Here is a 17,384-nt window from a genome sequence, read left to right as displayed (position 1 = left end):
TTTACACTCATTTCCACAACATACACAAAAACACAGGCAGGAGCAGCATGGCGCTGCGGAGCCGCTGAGGAACTTGCACTCTAATAAATAGCTCATTAAAAGGTCTCTACTGGATGTACCGTACCCAAAGCTCACCTGTCACCGTAACGCAACGGTCCTCTAACTGCTACAACAAGCAGGACCAAGTTCCAGCAGGAAGAGTTTAGTGAACAGTCATTCGGAACAAAAACCCAAATCTAAAGTGCATCTCATCACTGCAGGGCTCTGATGCTGAAGTGGGGGGGTGGGGGGTCCATACTTCAAGTCCAGGTCTCAAACTCTCTTCCCACCTGGGCTGGTGGCGGCAGCTTCGGAAACGACCCGCTTCACAGCTCATCGCTCTCGTAGAGGGGGGCCGCATGTTGCGATGTAGCGTGGGTGCTCAGGGGGGAGAACTGGCTCAGCGCAGGACGCACTTTCACATGCTGGCCTGCAGGGGCAGCCTTGGGCAGGCGAGCTGTGGAAGAGTTGTAGGAAAAAAAAGGTGTGAACAAGAGCGCAAGCTGGGCCTCAGATTGCATCCCCTTGTGCGAACAACGCGGACATACAAAGCATACAGAATATGAACAGAATACTTGTCACCATATCAAATTAAAGGGACATGTGACTAAAATGCAGTCGGGTTCGACACCCAAACAACCCTTGTTGATGTAGCACAGACTGATGCTCCTCCTCAGGCATCAGGACTCGTATGACAAAGTCCGTGATATGGTTGTTGCGAGTCAGGCTGTTTGTAAAGACAACCTGTGTGGACCCCCTGGGGTGATACACAAAACATGGTCATGGGAATAATCTTCATGTCCATACAGTGATTCCACAGGGGGAAATATCTAGAATTAACCCTCCTGGGTGAGGGAGCGCAGCTATCCGAACCAGCGTCGCCAGTCAGATCCAGTTTCATGTCGCTCACTTGCTCACTCTCTCTCACACACACTGGGGAAGGAAAGATGATCCCCCCTTTGAGTCCTGAGTACAACATCGAAACAGCAGCAAGAAGAGGGGGATGGGGTGGCGTTGTGTTCCACAGCAAGGTGAAAACACACTTTTCTACGGAGCAGAATGGATTAGCAGCCCACCAATAAATTTTTAAGAAATTTAAAGAAATCCTAAAAACTGTCATGCTAGTAATAAAATTAAAACAAAACAAGAATAGACCCACACCTTAAATGCAGGGGGGCACAGTAACCCAGGAGAAACAACAATCAGCGGCCACAACACATCTGGACCTCCCACCCGACAGTTAAGGAACAACTTGTAGGGGTCACGGGGATCCGGGAGGTAACTGCTCTTCTCACTGTGACCCCCCCCCCCCACGAAAGGGAGGAACCAGGAACGGGGTGTCAATCTCAGAAACCCAAACAAGCACAGTCCTGAACTGTGCATTAGGGGAACGCCCCAGAGGCTTGTGGGAAAGATGACAGTGATGAAAAGGGGTGTTCTGGAAGTGACCCCCTGCCCTTCAGATGTAAACTGATAGTGGAGCACAAACTACCTTTGTATTATTAGCACAGAGGTCAGCAGGAAAGCACAAGAAGAGCGCCGGCGCCGCACACAACCCAACAAATGGGCTCTTTGAAAGGCGGATTAGCAGCCCCAGAGCACGGATGGTTCCGGAAGGGGGGGGGGTAGGGGAGCACGTGGATACTCAAAGGTGCCTTCCTGGTCACTTACTTCCCACGTCAAGTCTGACGTTGCAGGAGGACATGCCGGCCTCGTTGATGGCGGACACCGTGTACCACCCCGCATCGCCCTTCTCCACCCGGTCAATGAGCAGACACAGCTGGCCCGTCGCGTCCTGGAAAAGGCTGCAGGAGAGCGGTGGTGTGCACAGTGACCAACAGGGGGTGCACCGGTTAAAATAGGAAGGCTGCAAGTCAGCTCTGTATTCAACTGCTGCTGATTCGCATCTAAGACGCCGTGAAATGCGAGTGGGGGACCTTGTAATGTGGTAAATCGTGGTCAGGGTTCATGGGCGAAATTAAGAAAACAAAGGAGGAGGAGTTTGGTTTGCTTTTACTGCTGAGGTTCTGGAACAGAAGCGAGAAGCAATGAGGGTGGATGGACGGACAAGGGGTCAAGGCCCTGCCCACCTCATCCTGCCGGGGTCGACCCTCAGCATCTCCTTGTCCTTCTTCCAGTAGATCTGCGGGGACGGAGCCGCGGAGACTCTGCACTCGAGACGCACGGCGTCGCCCTCCAAGGCACGGGAGTTCCTCATCTTCTGCAGGAAGGTGGGGGGACGCAGCAGCTCCTGGGCTGAGGTGTGGGGGTACAGAAAGAGTATGATCAAAGTGCGGTAAAGCGCCGCATCCTGATCGGAGCGTTCTGCTGGCCACCGTCGCGACTCCACCCGGCTCAGGAGGTCACTTATCTGCACTTGCAAACAAATTATTGCGAGGACGCCGGGTCGAAGAGGTCTTTGTACAGATCAACCGCACTGAACACGGGCCCATTGACTGCGGTGTGTGGTGCGCTGGAGACGAGACCGCGGTACAGCCGTTTCCCCGAAGACTCCCCCAGTCACAGCTTTAAAGTTTAACTATGTGGAGCAAAGTCTGATCTGAACCTCAGGGAACATCCGGGACGGGTGGGGACCGTACCAACCGCTCACTGGTACGGTCCACACTCGGCTTCTTCTAAAGTTTTGTTTATAAAAAACTTACACCGATTAACCCTATTTACACAACAGCAGGTGGGATTTGAACCCATGACCTTCACATCCAAAGTATGCGTGCGGTACTTACCGATGACATCCAGCCGCAGGGAGAAGCTGCTCTCTCCGGCGCGGTTCTTGGCAACGCACTCATAGACGCCGGCGTGGTGCACAGTCACGACCTCGATGATGAATGAGTGGACGCCCTTCTCGCACACGAGCATTTTGTGGTAGTCGTCAGGTCGGATCACCTTCCCGTCCAGGTACCAGGTGATGTCAGGGGTGGGGAGACCCCCGACCTGCAGGGACACGTTTGAGCCACATGGAACGGGATGGAAGGGCGAGGGGGGATGCCGCGCACGCACGCACGCACCTTGAAGTCAATCCTGCAGAAGCGGCCCTCCTCCACCGTGAGGTCCTGTGGCACCTGCAGGAAACGGGGAGCGTAGCACTTCTCCTGGATGGTCGAACCCTCGTTGGCGTCCATCCCCGAGTGGTGTTTGCTCCTGAACACGGGACCCAGAGAGCAGCATCAGAACGGGAGTAACCCCGCCCCCTTCCGGCCCGGCACCAAAACAGGACCGAGAAGGCGGCCGTCACCTCACGCGCACCGGGGCTCCTCGGGTTACAAACTCAGGGAGACCTGCATTTACCCTCCAAGCCAACAGAGGGCAGTAAAGAGCACTGAGGGACCCCCTTCGTTCAACTCGCTTCCACGGTGTTTACAGCTTCTTCTTGCTTTTCCTGAGCTCCAGTGATCAACGAGACGAAGAACGTTAAACCGGAGGTCATGCAGAGCCTCAATTTTTACCCTTAAACATTTATTACTGCAATAAATACGTTTCTTTTTTATTATAGATACATACAACCCTATCTGTGAATAAACACCTGTATTAAGCCACTTTCACAGTGACTTAAAAACAAGGCTGGAATGATGAACTGATTTCTGGTCCATTTGTGACCGTAAGAAGGTTGGGAACCGGTCCATTGGACCAGAGCTTTAAGGTAATTTTACCATGCTTCAAATGGTCTGGCCGAAGGATCGCATGGCGTGGTGACCACGGGGACTCTCCCTCACAAGAGAGGAGTGACACGTGGCCACAACACCCCCCAGTGGGACTGGAGCCCCACCACACTGGGACAGATGTGAGTGCGGGAGGGCCCAGCCAAAGGTCATCTGAGGTCAGGATACATAACTGTACCCATTACAGCATGTACTGCTCTGATGTGTTCCCCCCCCACAGGCGCCAAGAAACCAGATCAACCCCCCCCACCGACATAGCTCAGAGGACTGAGTCCACGTGGAGCTACAGTGAGTTGACAGCGGTCGAGTTTGGACCACAGTCAGTCGTTCTGAATTCACTTATTGGGTCGATACCCTTTGGAACTTAATGACGTCTCAATGTACTTGATAGAATTATTAAAAAAATAATGAAAAAACCCGTATTCTGGAACCGCAGGGCACCCAGACCAGAGATGAGCAGAAGCTACCAGAGATGACCGCCCGAAGGGTGGTGCAGGACGGTCGACCACCTACCATATTCCTCCAGAGTGTCGCCCCTCTGGCGAGTCAGGCTGCGAAAGCAAGAAAAACAACATGAGTGGAGGAGCAAACACCGTTTCTTCACTCACACACACACGGCCGGCAGCTCCCTCATAGGGCATTTACCGTGTAGTTACATTCTTTCACCCTGCAGGGTCATTTTTACTGCACCTGTTCAGCTGGAAGGAGATTGTTTTCACCACTACACCCCCCGCTGCCCCTAAACAAACCTCCGGTGACATCACGGTACACGGCTTTGCAGCTGAGCACACGGTCATGCGAACCGGTGACGTGACCCTCCGACGCGGACCTTCACCCGCTGCTTCAGCGCATCCCGGCGATCGAAACTGTTCACTTTCGGTTTCCAAAGTCACGCGGTCAACGGCGAGCAGTGATCAACAATGGTGGCCCCTGGGGGAAGGCGGGGGAGGGGGGGAGGTGCCCTCACAAAGTGACCGCAGCCCTTCACACCAGCTATTTCTGTCCGGTCTCCATCTGCCTCCGGCCATTCTCGCCGGGCGACCGCAACGCAGCGGTCCAAGGGGACCCCGCCGGGCTGACAAGCTTCCTGGTGTGACGTTCTCTTAACCAGGCACGCACAAGGTCCCTTAAGGACATTCCATCGCCACGCCGTGACGAGTCCCGTTACCGGAAAGAGACCACAGCGTCACCGTTATGACCGTTAACACACCGATGTGTGCTGGAAACACAGTAACGCGGTAAACCATGAAAATCCTCCAATCACCCTGAACCAGTGTTTAACTTCGCGATGCTGCAGCACCTTTGACGTTCAGACCGAGGCTCAACCAGGTCGAGCAGAAAGCGACCTAATGGTTACCGCAGTTACTGCCGCCTTTCACGCAAAGGAGCTGGGTTCGAGTCCCATCCACTGCCGTACTTCTCGTGATGAAGGCCCTTTGCCTGAACTGATACAGTAAAAATTACCCTGCTGTATCAATGGCTAAGTCAGTAAGAACCTTTGGAGAACAACTAACCAGGAGCTAAGCAAGAACCGCACCTGGTCAGGCTGGACGTCCGGCTGGTTGTGCAGGTCGAAGACCGAGGCGGCGTTGTCGGGACCCAGCAGCCTGCGCGCCATACGCTCCTCGTACGACAGCTTCTGCCAAGCCAAAGCGCCACAGAGAAACGCAGCTTTAGCGACGCCACAGAGAAACGCAGCTTTAGCGACGCCGCGGAAGAACGCGGCTCACGGCGTCGAACCGCAGACCGACCGGGCGCGAGGGCGACACGCTCTGAAAAGAGGCACCTGGCTGTTCCTCCGACGCGCCTCCTTGTTGCGCAGCTGCTTCTCCAGGTCCTGGATGAGGGCGTCCTTGGAGCCCTGGATCTCCTCGTCGGTGGACCGCGACACGGGGCGGGGGGCCGTCTTCTTGAGGATGGGCTTGGGGGCGCTGCGGGACCGAGGGAGCGGTTAGTGACGCGCCGCGCTACGATACGCTAAGCTAACGCACCTGCGACCCGCAGCCCACCTGTTGGAGGTCCCCCGGTAGCTGGCCGGCAGTGACACGCAGGACGGGGGGGGTCGCCGTCTTCGGCTCGGAGCGGGACGCGGTCGTCGGGACCGGCGACGGAGGTGCGCGATTGGTCGAGAGCTGAGGGGGCGGGGCGGCCGAGGCCTTGGGCTGGGGGGACGAGCGCGAGGGCAGGACCGAGCACAGGAAGGCCACGGGGGAGGTGCGCTGCGGGGGACCGCCGGACACTTTGGGGACGAGCGTCACGCTGGAGCGCATGGGGGGCCGTGTCGGCGAGGTGGGCGGGGCGGGAGTGGATGCCGGCGAGCTGAGGGTTGAGGAGGACGGCGACGCTGCCGCCCTGTCGCTCCCGTTGGACTGCAGGCTCTCGTAGGGGGGGGCCTGGAAGCGCGGCTGCGCCTGGATGAAGTGACGCGGTCGCTCGTAGTTGAACGCGCTCGGCGGGTAGAGGCTCGGCGAGAACGACGGCAGGTCGACCGCGTTCATGGTGCCGCCGGACCGCTGCTCCTTGGCCGGCGGAGGGGTGGGGCTGCGGGACAGCGAGCTGTAGGTGCTCTCGCCCACAGGGCTGTAGGGATCCACCGTGCTCTTACTCGGCGGCTGCGGGTCCGAGTACCTGCGAGGGAGGGCACAGAAACACGGTTATCCGTCAGACGACGACTGCTGAACTCGGACACTTCTGACTTCGGTTGAGTCCCCGTGGGGGGCAGAGGTCAGCGCTATTGTGAGCACGCTCCTCGGAGTCCTGCGTCACCGCCCCCCCCCCCCCCACCCGAAAAAACACACCAACTAAAATAAACACGTGAGAGAGGAAACATGCAAGTGGAGCCACTGGACGGTGACAGATTTTCCACAGCGACGCCCCCCGGTGTGACGAGACTGAGCAGGTGGGGCTCTGCGCTGCCCCTTCAGTGTCCTCCTTCCCAAAGGCATTATGGGTAACGGCTACACGTGCAGCGCGTGTGACCGTAGGTGGAAAGACAAGGGCCACCGAACGCACCGCGTCCACACCCAGGTGACTGAACACCGTCCCTGGTGTCATTTCTTAACCTCAACTTGATGGATGGTATTTCGTCACCATGGTGACGAGGGATGAACAAATGACAACAAGCAGTGCCACCCCCAGCCCCAGCCATACCAGTGTCCCAAAAAAGACCCCCACCACAGTGTCCCCACTCTCAGATGCCCAGGGACTCAACTGTACAAACGTGCCAAGGTCTGCTGTAATTTGCACCCCCCCCCTTGGCTCAGTCGATTACGTAAGGAAAGAGAAGGGGTGCTGGGAAAGCTGAAGGGGCACGAGGACGACACTGAGCCCATTGAAAGGCGTTGGGGGGGGTACTCTGCTGAGGAGAAATTCATCCCCCCCACAGCGGAGTGGACACCGGGTGGGGGGGTACTTTGGTACTTTATACCATGTGTCAAAGAGCTGTGTGCCCCCCATTTTTTTTGAAGGACCGAGTTAAACTTTAAAGCGCCATCCAAGGGGACACAAGGATTGGACCATCAGCCTGCGGGCGGGGTACACAGCAGCCCTCGAGCTGCGTTTTACCCTTCGGATGGTAAAAACACAGTGCGGACCCAGATGCGCGCGGATCATGTGGGGGAAACGCAGCACAACTTCCAGCCAATGGATGAGTAAATCGAGATCAATTCACCTGAGCGCAGGCAGCCGGTAAAAGCGCTCGAAAGTCCCGCGTCAGCGCTGCCGGGAAAGTGAAGAGCCGGGTGAAAAAACCGAGTAAAACACAGTAAACTTGAAGCGCTTCTTCACCGCGGAGAAGAAACGAAACGAAAACACTTATTAAATCGACGAGACGAGAGGCAAAAGACTTCAAAGAGACTGAACGAACGAACGAACTACTAATTGAAAGGAGGCCCAGAAGAGCCACCGATGAATAAAGTGTCTCGACTCACCTGGAAAAGCCGCTCCGCTTCGCACCGCGACGAGCGCCGATCAACTCGATCCTCCCGCTGCTCGGCGAGCGCGAGCGAAGAGCGAAAAGTGAACGCGGAGAAGCGGCAGCCGGTCGAGGGGCGGGGCGGGGCGGGGCGGGGCGGCGCGCATGCGCATACATACACACGCGGAGTGGGACACGCCCCCTGGGCTCTAGTCTCCGCCTTTTTAAAACTCCATTCATTCATTCCCCCCCCCACCCCCCCACTTTATTGTTTAATTACTTTTCATCTTTGTGGTTTCTCTTAATTTCTCCGTTTCCGTCGGAGTTTTACAGCGATTTACTGCCGTTCGTCCGTCGCCTCTTTCGGAAACTGAAATGACGTTTCACTTGTATTCCTTGGACGGGAAGCTTCTCGAAAGCGACGCGCGACTGACTGACGACGGCTTCGTCATTTTCACTCACTCATTCATTCATTATTATTTCTTCATTTTGTCGCTAGTGCAGCACAAACTTTTATTGTTGCTGAAAAAAAGTTTAAGGAAACCTTGATGTCCGAGTTTGTTGTTTGAAACAATAGAATCTCGCGATTCGAGCGTCATGATGATTTTTGAATCGCATCTAACTGCTGTACACGCGCCTTTACTGTGGTAAAGTAGTGTCCTGTAGCGAATGTACACAGCTTACCGCTCAGCGCTTCAGCAAACGGTGCCGCGGAGTAGAGTAACAGTACAGTACACCACGGTATAATGGTTGGTGTCACAGCGCCCCCTCGTGGCGCCCTTCCGGAAGTGCAAATGCGGTGTAAATGCGCCCGCGTGCGCGTGCGCGCGCACACACACACACACACACACACACACACACACACACACACACACTTTCTGAACCGCTTGTCCCATACGGGGTCGCGGGGAACCGGAGCCTAACCCGGCAACACAGGGCATAAGGCCGGAGGGAGAGGGGACGCACCCAGGACGGGACGCCAGTCCATCGCAAGGCACCCCAAGCGGGACTCGAACCCCAGACCCACCGGAGAGCAGGACTGCGGTCCAACCCACTGCGCCACCGCACCCCCCTCCTATAAGTATATATCATATATATAAACAATACTGTTAGTGCCTGGATACTTGTTTTCCACAGTTGTTACTATTTTTGCAATTATTATTGTATCCAGCTTGCCGACGTGATGGAAAAGTACATCCTTTCACAAGACGCTACGACTCAGGTTCGAACCCTCTCTCTCTGACCAGAGTGGCGCCGCGGGCCTCAGGATCCGGACTCACAGATACTTTCCGGGTTCCTCGTCTGTCACCAGTGGGCTCTGCATGTGTGCAGGTGCTGTGATTTCAAGACAGTCCGCTAAGCAGAGATTTTCCTCCCTGACCCTGGGGGCGGGACTTACTCATCCAGCGGGGGCGCGGCCTCCTCCTCGGAACTGTCCGGCCACTCCGGCGGAGGGATTTCCGCTGCGTCCAGCAGGAACGAGGGGAAGTCGTCGGGTTCCAGCCCGGCGGTCCCTCCCGAGGTCTCCTCTTCAGCCAGCACCTCGTCGAGGCCTGTCGAGGACCCCGGGAGTCAGCGCTGGAGACTCGCTGCGATGCTGGACACACTCACCGCGGTTGGCATGGACACGCCCTACCTGAGTACACCTCCAGGAGGGCGCTGCAGGACGCGGAGCCAAACTGGTTACGCGCTACACATTTAAAAATCCCAGAATCCTCTGGGTACGCCTCGGTGATGACCAGGGTGCACAGCTCTTCTGCAGTGCGAGGGGAGCAGAAGGAAACGTCAAAGCACAGTAAATTTCACATGCTTGACGCTGCAGTCGGTGTCTCATTTGAGTGAGGAGTAAAGTCCACTCACCAGGGACGGACGCTGAAGTGGCCTCTGGAAAGTAGAGAAAGAGATTTTTTTTCAGCAACTTAATCTGTTTGTTTGGCTTCATTGCAGAAACAGAACAGTTTTTCCTCTGTGGAGTGGATTGGGTCCTATGGACCTCGGTGTTGGACTGCGTCCTGTGGACCTCGGTGTTGGACTGTGTTCTGTGGACCTCGTGTTGGACTGTGTCCTATGGACCTCAGTGTTGGACTGCGTCCTGTGGACCTTAGTGTTGGACTTTGTCCTATTCACCTTGGTGTTGGATTTTGTCCTGTGGACCTCGGTGTTGGACTTTGTCCTTTGGACCTCGTGTTGGACTGCGTCCTACAGACCTCAGTTTTAGACTTTGTCCTGTGGACCTCACTGCACATGAATTCTGAGGAGCGAGAAGTACATCTCGCCACTGGACTGTGTTCAATGTGAATGCCGGGAGGTAAAACCTTTACCGCGTTACACGCCTCCCTCGCCATCTGCGACACACGGTGACCTTAGTGGACTTTGGCGTGGACTCGGCGCCTCTAAGAATACACCCATTTACTGCGGTCCCACTTACTCTTCCTGAGGATGCGGAAGTCTGCCGAGTCCCTGATCTGCTCTTCCTCGCGGTACCAGAAGACCCGGAGCGGCGGAGTGCCCCGGGTGCGACACTCGAGGACCACCAGCTGGCCCTTCACCGTGCTCACGTCGTGGAGACACTGGGAGGGGCAGAGCGGGTGAGAGCGCAGCCAGGAGGGGAGCGGGGCGTCGCAGCTCCTCTCACGCTCAGAGTTTAACGCAGCAAAAGCATTCTTTGACCGCGCCGCTTCGCTCGGCTTGGACGGAACGCAGCCGTCGGCGCAGCGGGAGCTAAATGGGGCGAAGCGCTGGGCTGCAGTTACGCGCTTCTCCAGCAGGTGGCGCAATGGCAAAGTGGCACAATGCTAGAGAAGCGGTACCTTGACGAACTCCGGCGCCACTCCTCCGTTCCCCGAATAATGTTGGGCGCAGGAGGGGCTCTGCGTCTGCGGGGGACAAGAGCACTCGGCTGGTTAAGGAGCTCAGGGCGCCTCTAAGGGTTAAGCGTGCAGTGGACGCGCGGAAGGACACAAAGAAGAGAAACGTCGGTGTGTCTTTAAAAAGCCGTCCTCGCCATGTGACTCGTCTTCATGACTCACGCTCTAAAAGGGTTTTAGTGCCCAGATTTGCCCGTCTCGGCAGACGGTGTAAGACGAAGGGGCCCCGCGGTAAACAAGGGGTCCGACTCGGTCCCGGGGGGCTGCTCAGCCACCGATTAACCCCCCCCACCCCGATTTAATCAGAGGACACACTGGCACCAAGACTGTTCTAATTATTACATATCCGAGGTGCAGCATCCAATAAGTTATTCCAGACCATCCTTCATCATCATCATCATCACTATCATCACCATTATTATTATTATTATTATTATTATAAGCCATATTTCCTCATTTAATTCAGACAACATTGCAAGCCGCTCACAGAATGGTCTGTTTGGTACTACATGGAGGTAAGGAAGGGTAAAAATGACAGGTTGGAGAGCGTAACGCATTTTGTTGACTTGGTCCGGAGGCCCCAGAACGTTCCGGGTGGATCCACATCACGTTACAGCAAAGAAGTGGGAAAATTATGAGAAAAAATATTTAGACGCCAACGTGGATCCTTTGCCTGGTGCTGCTTCCAGTGTTTGTTTCCAAGACAACGGTGTTTCCATCCTGTTTATCTGTTAAGATTTATGTTTCCTTCACTACAACAGAACCTATTGATACTTCCTGAGAAAAAAAAAAATCCTCTTCGGTCAATACGACCACGTGACGTACGGTCACTGGGCACCTTTAAGACGTTCTTGTAAGAAACACCAGTGACGTAAAGTAGAAGTGAAGTTAAAAGGGTGTAGAAATTTTAGTCAAAATGGGCATGATGTGAAAACTCTGGACCAAGAAACTTGGGAGTTCAGGAGTGGAACAGACGTTGTACCGGTGAGGAACCACCACCGTGCTCTTTGACCACCACGTTAACGGTCCATTTACACATTGATATATTTTTATGCCTTTGCTGTAGAGCTGGATCCGTGTGGTGATGTTTGTTTGTTTTGGTGTTGCATTTGGTGGAAATGTTGGTAATGGGGTTGGTCATGGGTTTGGTGGTGTTGGCAATGGTGTTGGTCATGGGTTCGGTGATGCTATAAAGTGGTACTGGGCAGGTGGCCTGGCAGTGGAAGCACGTACCCTCTGTGAGCTGATCGGGAGCGGCTGCACCAGACTGGACCGTTGCGGATGGACAACGGTGCCGGAGGACGACTCCCTGGAGCAGGAGGAGATGGTCAGGGACATGGTGGTGGTCTTCTTCTGAACCCTGGGGTGGAAAAGCGGAGTCTCGGTCATAGCTGTGACAGTCGTTAATGGCTGTCGTCGGCCGCCGCGTGTCCTAGGAGATGCCCGCAGAGCAGTGTGCCGGAGGACCTCCGGCTGGGCTCTGCTGTGCATCCGGCGTGATGCTGGTCTAGTTCACGGCAGCACCGAGGACCTTGTCCCGTGGAGACCACCTTGCTGAGTCCAACCTCGCTGGAGGAGCTGATGCTGAACTTCTCAGCAAAGCACTTGGACTCAGCAGAGCAGCGTTGAGCTCCACAAGGTGGCGCGATGTTGGCGAACCCCTCACTTACTGAGCCATGGTCCAGGAGTGTCCCGATGCGGCTCCTTCTCTGGATGGCGTCAGTCCCTGGTGTCGGGGAGAAGAGAGAACACGGTGAGTCGAGCGCCGATTCGCTCCCGCTACAATCAGTCCACTTTGCGAAGGACCTCTGAGCATCACCAGGGGTTGTCCGTCATCTCCACTACCAGCTTCTAACTGGGTGTGCTGGGCCTCACTGCTCTGGAGGAGATGGAGCCCAGTCTTGCTAAGTGGAAGGGTGTGGGGCCACCCGTGAAGCTCACAGCAGGAACACGTCTGAGACCTTGACCACAATATACAGCAGGTTCAGGCGGATGCGGGATCACGTCCAACCGCTTCAGCTACCGGCACATCGGGAAGTGGGAAGATTCCAGGAATGTGGATATTAAATTTGTGGACGGAGGTGCACCTGGTCTCTCACAAGTTGGCAGAGAGATGTTTTTCACAATGGACCTCAGATGTTCTCAACTCAATGAGAATGAATGGAGTCTTAAGAACTCGTTGGCGAACTTACTTTTTTACAGTTTCATCATTTACTCTGGTCTATCCTTAAGATTTACTCTGAATTATTCTCTCCTCACCTATTACATTATTCTCAAAATGTTATTCATTCATGTCTTCTGTTTTTACTCCACTATGTCTGCCACGCCTCCGCCGCCAAGCCAACGCGGAACACCTGGGGCGCGGGTCTTCCTTGTGTGCCTTCCTTTGTCCTCGATACCTTCTCTTTCCTTCGAGACTTTTCAGACCTGCAGTAAACCATGTTTTCCCCTTATTTGTACCTCAAGCAATGAGGAGCGAAGGTGGAACGTTCATCTCCGTGTCGGTGGAGCACACCTAACTTGCACTGACACATGGGATGGACAGCTAAGACGTGACACGGGGACATATGGTGAGGTGAGAACTTCAGCGTCAGTCCGCAGCGCGGCACCCAGAACAACAGTCGACGTAACACCTCTGGGAGATGTGAGAAGAACCAAGGAGATCCGTGGCTCTTCTAATCAATGTAATGAAAGATGTGGAGAAGGTTCTCAAATGTGCTGAAGGAACCTCAAGAACAAAGGCTACAACTGTTCAACCAACGATATTTTCAATGACTTCTTGGGTGTTAAAGGTGGACGTCAAGGAAGCAGGACGGGAAGAAGATGGACTCGGTCTTGATTGCGGTGCTGGAGGACACATTTAAGGACACTGTGGACGGGCAGGAAAACAAACGGATTAAATCAAACTAGAACTTCCGCCGGAAGCTCAAACAATGAGACAGGTTGTCACACTTTTGACAAGTCCCGAGAAGGTCGGATTCTCTCGAAAAGACAGCGAGAAAGTTGCAGGGGGATGAAGAAGAGGAACCAGGTGGATGGACTCGGTCACAGTGACCGTGGACACAACCCTTTGAACAGCGAGGACACAAGTGGAGCACAGAACCTTCTGGAGACGCTCCGGATGTGTCTTCAGGAGTCGGAATCGGAACAATCTGGGTACAATTTTCCGTGTGTGTGTGTGTGTGTGTGTGTGTGTGTGTGTGTGTGCGTGTGGTGGCCGTTGCGGAAGGACAGGGGCAGTTTCAGGATACACCCCCAACAACACCATTTGCTATGGTTTCTTTTACTGCTTGTACTGCTCAGTTTACCCCCCACCCCTCCCTTTAGACCTTTTGCCATCGCGACAGAATTAGAATGGAGTCTCTGAAGGTTCGACCGGGGAGGAAACGCGACACCTCAACGTGCCGAGTGTGAAAACAACAACAATAAGAAGGACGGAGCTGGAGGACTGCGGCGCTCGAAGGAAAGCTGACACCCCCCTGCCAGTGGGGGACCAGTTGGGGGGGGGGGCGGGATCCAACCTCCTGAAGTCAAGGCAGCAGGTGGCGTAGCGGTTCGAACCGCTGCCTTTGGCTTTCTAGGTTCAAGTCCCCCCGATCAAAGGAGTTACCCTATAACTGCCCTGGTAAAAATTACCCCGCTTTATCAATGGGTACAGGAGGTGTAGTGGCACAGCGGGTTTGGCCAGGTCCTGCTTTCTGGTGGGTCTGGGGTTCAAGCCCCGTTCGGGGTGCTTTGTGATGGACCGGCGTCCCGTCCTAGGTCTGTCCTCTTCCCCTCCAGCCTTGTGCCCTGTGTTGCTGGGTTATGCTCTGGCTCCCCACGACCCTGTATGGGACGAGTGGTTTCAGACACTGTGTGTGTATCAATGGGTAAATCAAGGTAAGTAGTGGAGAAAAGTGTCGGCGGCACATTAACGAGTTACTAATAATTATGAAATAATTACCGGCTAAATGGCTTCTCTGTCCTCAGGCAGAGTTCTGGGACGAGAGCCACGGGATCCATGTGTCTCATCTGTTGATACACACACTGCGAGTGTGAAAAGTGATACGGTAAAAAGCACGTCGGAGTCTGACACAGTGTCTGGAAGTGGGTCACGGCGACAGAAACATTAATATCATAAATCACGTCTCTGTATGTGTTTTAACGAAGGACTCGGCTGCAGCTATGGACGTCCCCCGGGGTCCTTGTCCATCACGGAGGAAACACCTTTGCTGCTCGTCGTTCAGTTTAGCTGTGTTTCTCGGGCCTGGACCCCACATGGGCTCCTTATTCTGGGGGGATGGGTTCGGGGGGGTTGGAAACCTGATCTGCGCCGCATTTCTAATTTGGTTCCCCCCTCCCCCGTGTTGGATTTAGCAACAAATGGCAGCGGATAAATCTTTCAGCGGACAGAGAGCCCCAACCATTGAGCGTCTACCGTCCTGAAGAGCCGCACACCTTGGAGTTTTAACCGCACCCCCAATTTCCGCCATCCTGTTTGAGCCCTTTGGTTGGGTGGAATAACAGTGGCCCCCCTGCTGGGATTTAAACCGGCCACCTTCTGGTCACCGGTGTCGTTCCTCAAGCCCTTAGAGGACCTGCTGGTGCGGTAAAGCGGCGGGAATGTGCAGGGAATGCGAGGAGGGCCGGTGGGGGGGTTGGCGGGCTGGGGGTCTTTCTGGTACAGCAGAGTGTGACGACCGCCGTGTAACTGGTCAACTTGTGCTGGACAGTGTCCTCAAACACCCAGAGGACAAGACACGTGCGCGCTAGGCAGTCGCTACGGGTGATGTGCGGTCGCTACGAGCAATATGTGGTCATCACGGGCGATATCCGGTCACTGTCAGCGATACGCGGTCACTGCGGTCGATACGCGATCGCCGTTGACAGTGAGCTGTCGCTATGGGTCATATGCAGTCACTGTGGGCGATACGCAGCTCTGGCTTCCTGTTCACACTGAATTCATGATCGTTCTCCGCGAGAGCGAAAACAGCGGCGCTGATTCCTCAGCTCTGAAATCACGGGACAGATGTCATCACATCCCCCGAAAAGCATTTCAGGATGAGAAATCCAGCTGTGGGCTCGGGTGCGAGCCGGTGCCGCACACGATCACTAAGGGCGACCGGCGGTAGCTTTGTTTTCCGCTTCTCAGCGATGTCGGGGGAGCTGGGAGTCGCCCCAGCTGATCCCTCCCGTGCAGACCGTGAGGGACGTCACCTGCGAGGTTCAGCCACGAGGTGCGAGCACAGTAATGATGAAAGACCCCAACACCACCCGGTGACGACGACTCTCCCTCCTCATCTCAACTCCCATGTGTTCGGTTCAAGTTTGTTCCCTGGTCCATCGAAGACGGTCGTCTGTGGTCTGCAACAGCTCATAGCTGTGGGTGGGTGGGTGTGGTCCACAGCTCTGACTTGGGGGGGGTACTGTCTACCCCGTCCAGGTCACGGGAGACGCGCACACACACACACAGTGGAAAGGCCCCCGGGCATCCAGTGTGTCAGAACCGGTCCGGTTGGACGTGAGGTCATGTGATCCCGGTGGACAGATCACAATTCTCACTTAGTAAGTGAGCCCCGCCTCCAGGCACCCACCCCCCAGGTCACTGAGCCAGTCCCGCTTCTCACTTTGCATTGGTGTTGCCACCCCATGGAAGCAGCAGGTTCTCACATGGCGGTGCGCCCCCCCCCCCCCCCGGCGCTCCCCGGCGGTAACTGGGGATCCGCGTACCTCAAACACGTTCCGAAGCGGCTTGAAATTCCCTCTTAACCGCGTTTTACCCGCAATCGACTTACAGCTTCCCTGCAACAGAGAACAGCTCCGAGACTTTTAAACCCCAATTGTCACCCCCACCCCGTCCACATGTCCCCCACCCCAGGGTGCAGTCCCCCACCCTTCTGAGTGGGGACCTGCGGGGCTCTTAGAGAAATGAGGTTCCTTACCTCGAGGGTTCCTCCCGGGGGCCGGAGAGCGGGCAGCGGCACGACGGGGGGTTATAGCCTCAGCTCTCGGCTCGCCGACGGGCAATCCTCTGAGCGCAGGGCCGTGGGAGGACGAAGAGAGGGAGGGACAGAGGGAGGGGGGCGCGAGGAAGTGAGCTCAGGCCCGTCTCGGGTTTCCGCCCCCCCGCTCAGCCCGCCTCGACTCGGCTCGCTCCGCACTTAGGGCAGCAGCAACACTCGGGGCTCAATATAGCAGATGAGAAAAACATGTGGAGGCGCCGCTTCCTCGGAGGGAAGGCGTCCGAATGACCTGAGAAGTTCCTCTTGGCCCTTACCGTCACGCACCAGCTGTCCCCCCCACCAGCCCTCGAACCTTCAGCTCCCCAGAACTCCGCGTTGAAGGCCGAGGCCGACTCTTTAGCTCGGACCGGACGCCTAATTTACGGTCGTTCCCTGAGCCGCAGACAGGAAGCGAGTACGTGGGATGAGCAGTCCTTGATGTCTGCGTGCATGCGTGTCTGTCCACCGTCGCCTCCATCCCAAACCCTGTAGCCCTTGGTCTGGGACCTCAGAAATAGAGCAGAACCGCAGTCTCACTTAACGAGCAGTTGAGGAAAAGAAACAACATTTGCAGCACAACATTTACTGAAAAACAGAACTTTATTCTTATTTGACATTATTTGTACATGACAGTAACACTGTAATTAGTGTTAAACCAGTGGGGGGTTTATGGAGTCAAACACCGCGGTGATATACAGTACATGCGGAAAAAAAACGCAGAATGTTTGTAAAATCCAGTGCGCAAAACACAATGATTGTATTTTAAGAGGATGATGAGAGAAGAACATGAGAGAGTTGCTGTGATCATCCTTCACTCTGTAAGAGAGAATTCCAGAAACAAAACAGAAGAAACTGTTTCACAAACACAGTTAAAGGGCAATGCGTGTACGTCTCATTTTCTTTT

General features: G+C 55.1%; 1 protein-coding gene across 1 annotated transcript; it reads right to left on the bottom strand.

Moving 5' to 3' along the window:
* Positions 1-12: 12 nt before the first annotated feature.
* Positions 13-16,548, bottom strand: myot (myotilin). The gene is given in 18 exon segments (XM_029257692.1): positions 13-496; positions 1,711-1,844; positions 2,130-2,295; positions 2,784-2,991; positions 3,066-3,198; positions 4,230-4,267; positions 5,254-5,355; positions 5,503-5,647; positions 5,726-5,886; positions 5,888-6,344; positions 9,029-9,182; positions 9,266-9,385; positions 9,490-9,513; positions 10,058-10,199; positions 10,440-10,505; positions 11,730-11,856; positions 12,167-12,222; positions 16,421-16,548. Coding segments are annotated over 17 exon segments (2,316 nt in total). The 5' UTR covers positions 12,175-12,222; positions 16,421-16,548; the 3' UTR covers positions 13-365.
* Positions 16,549-17,384: the final 836 nt, after the last annotated feature.

This window comes from Scleropages formosus, chromosome 13 (assembly GCF_900964775.1).
Source record: "Scleropages formosus chromosome 13, fSclFor1.1, whole genome shotgun sequence".
NCBI lineage: Eukaryota > Metazoa > Chordata > Actinopteri > Osteoglossiformes > Osteoglossidae > Scleropages > Scleropages formosus.
This window is presented reverse-complemented; position numbering and strand designations above follow the sequence as displayed.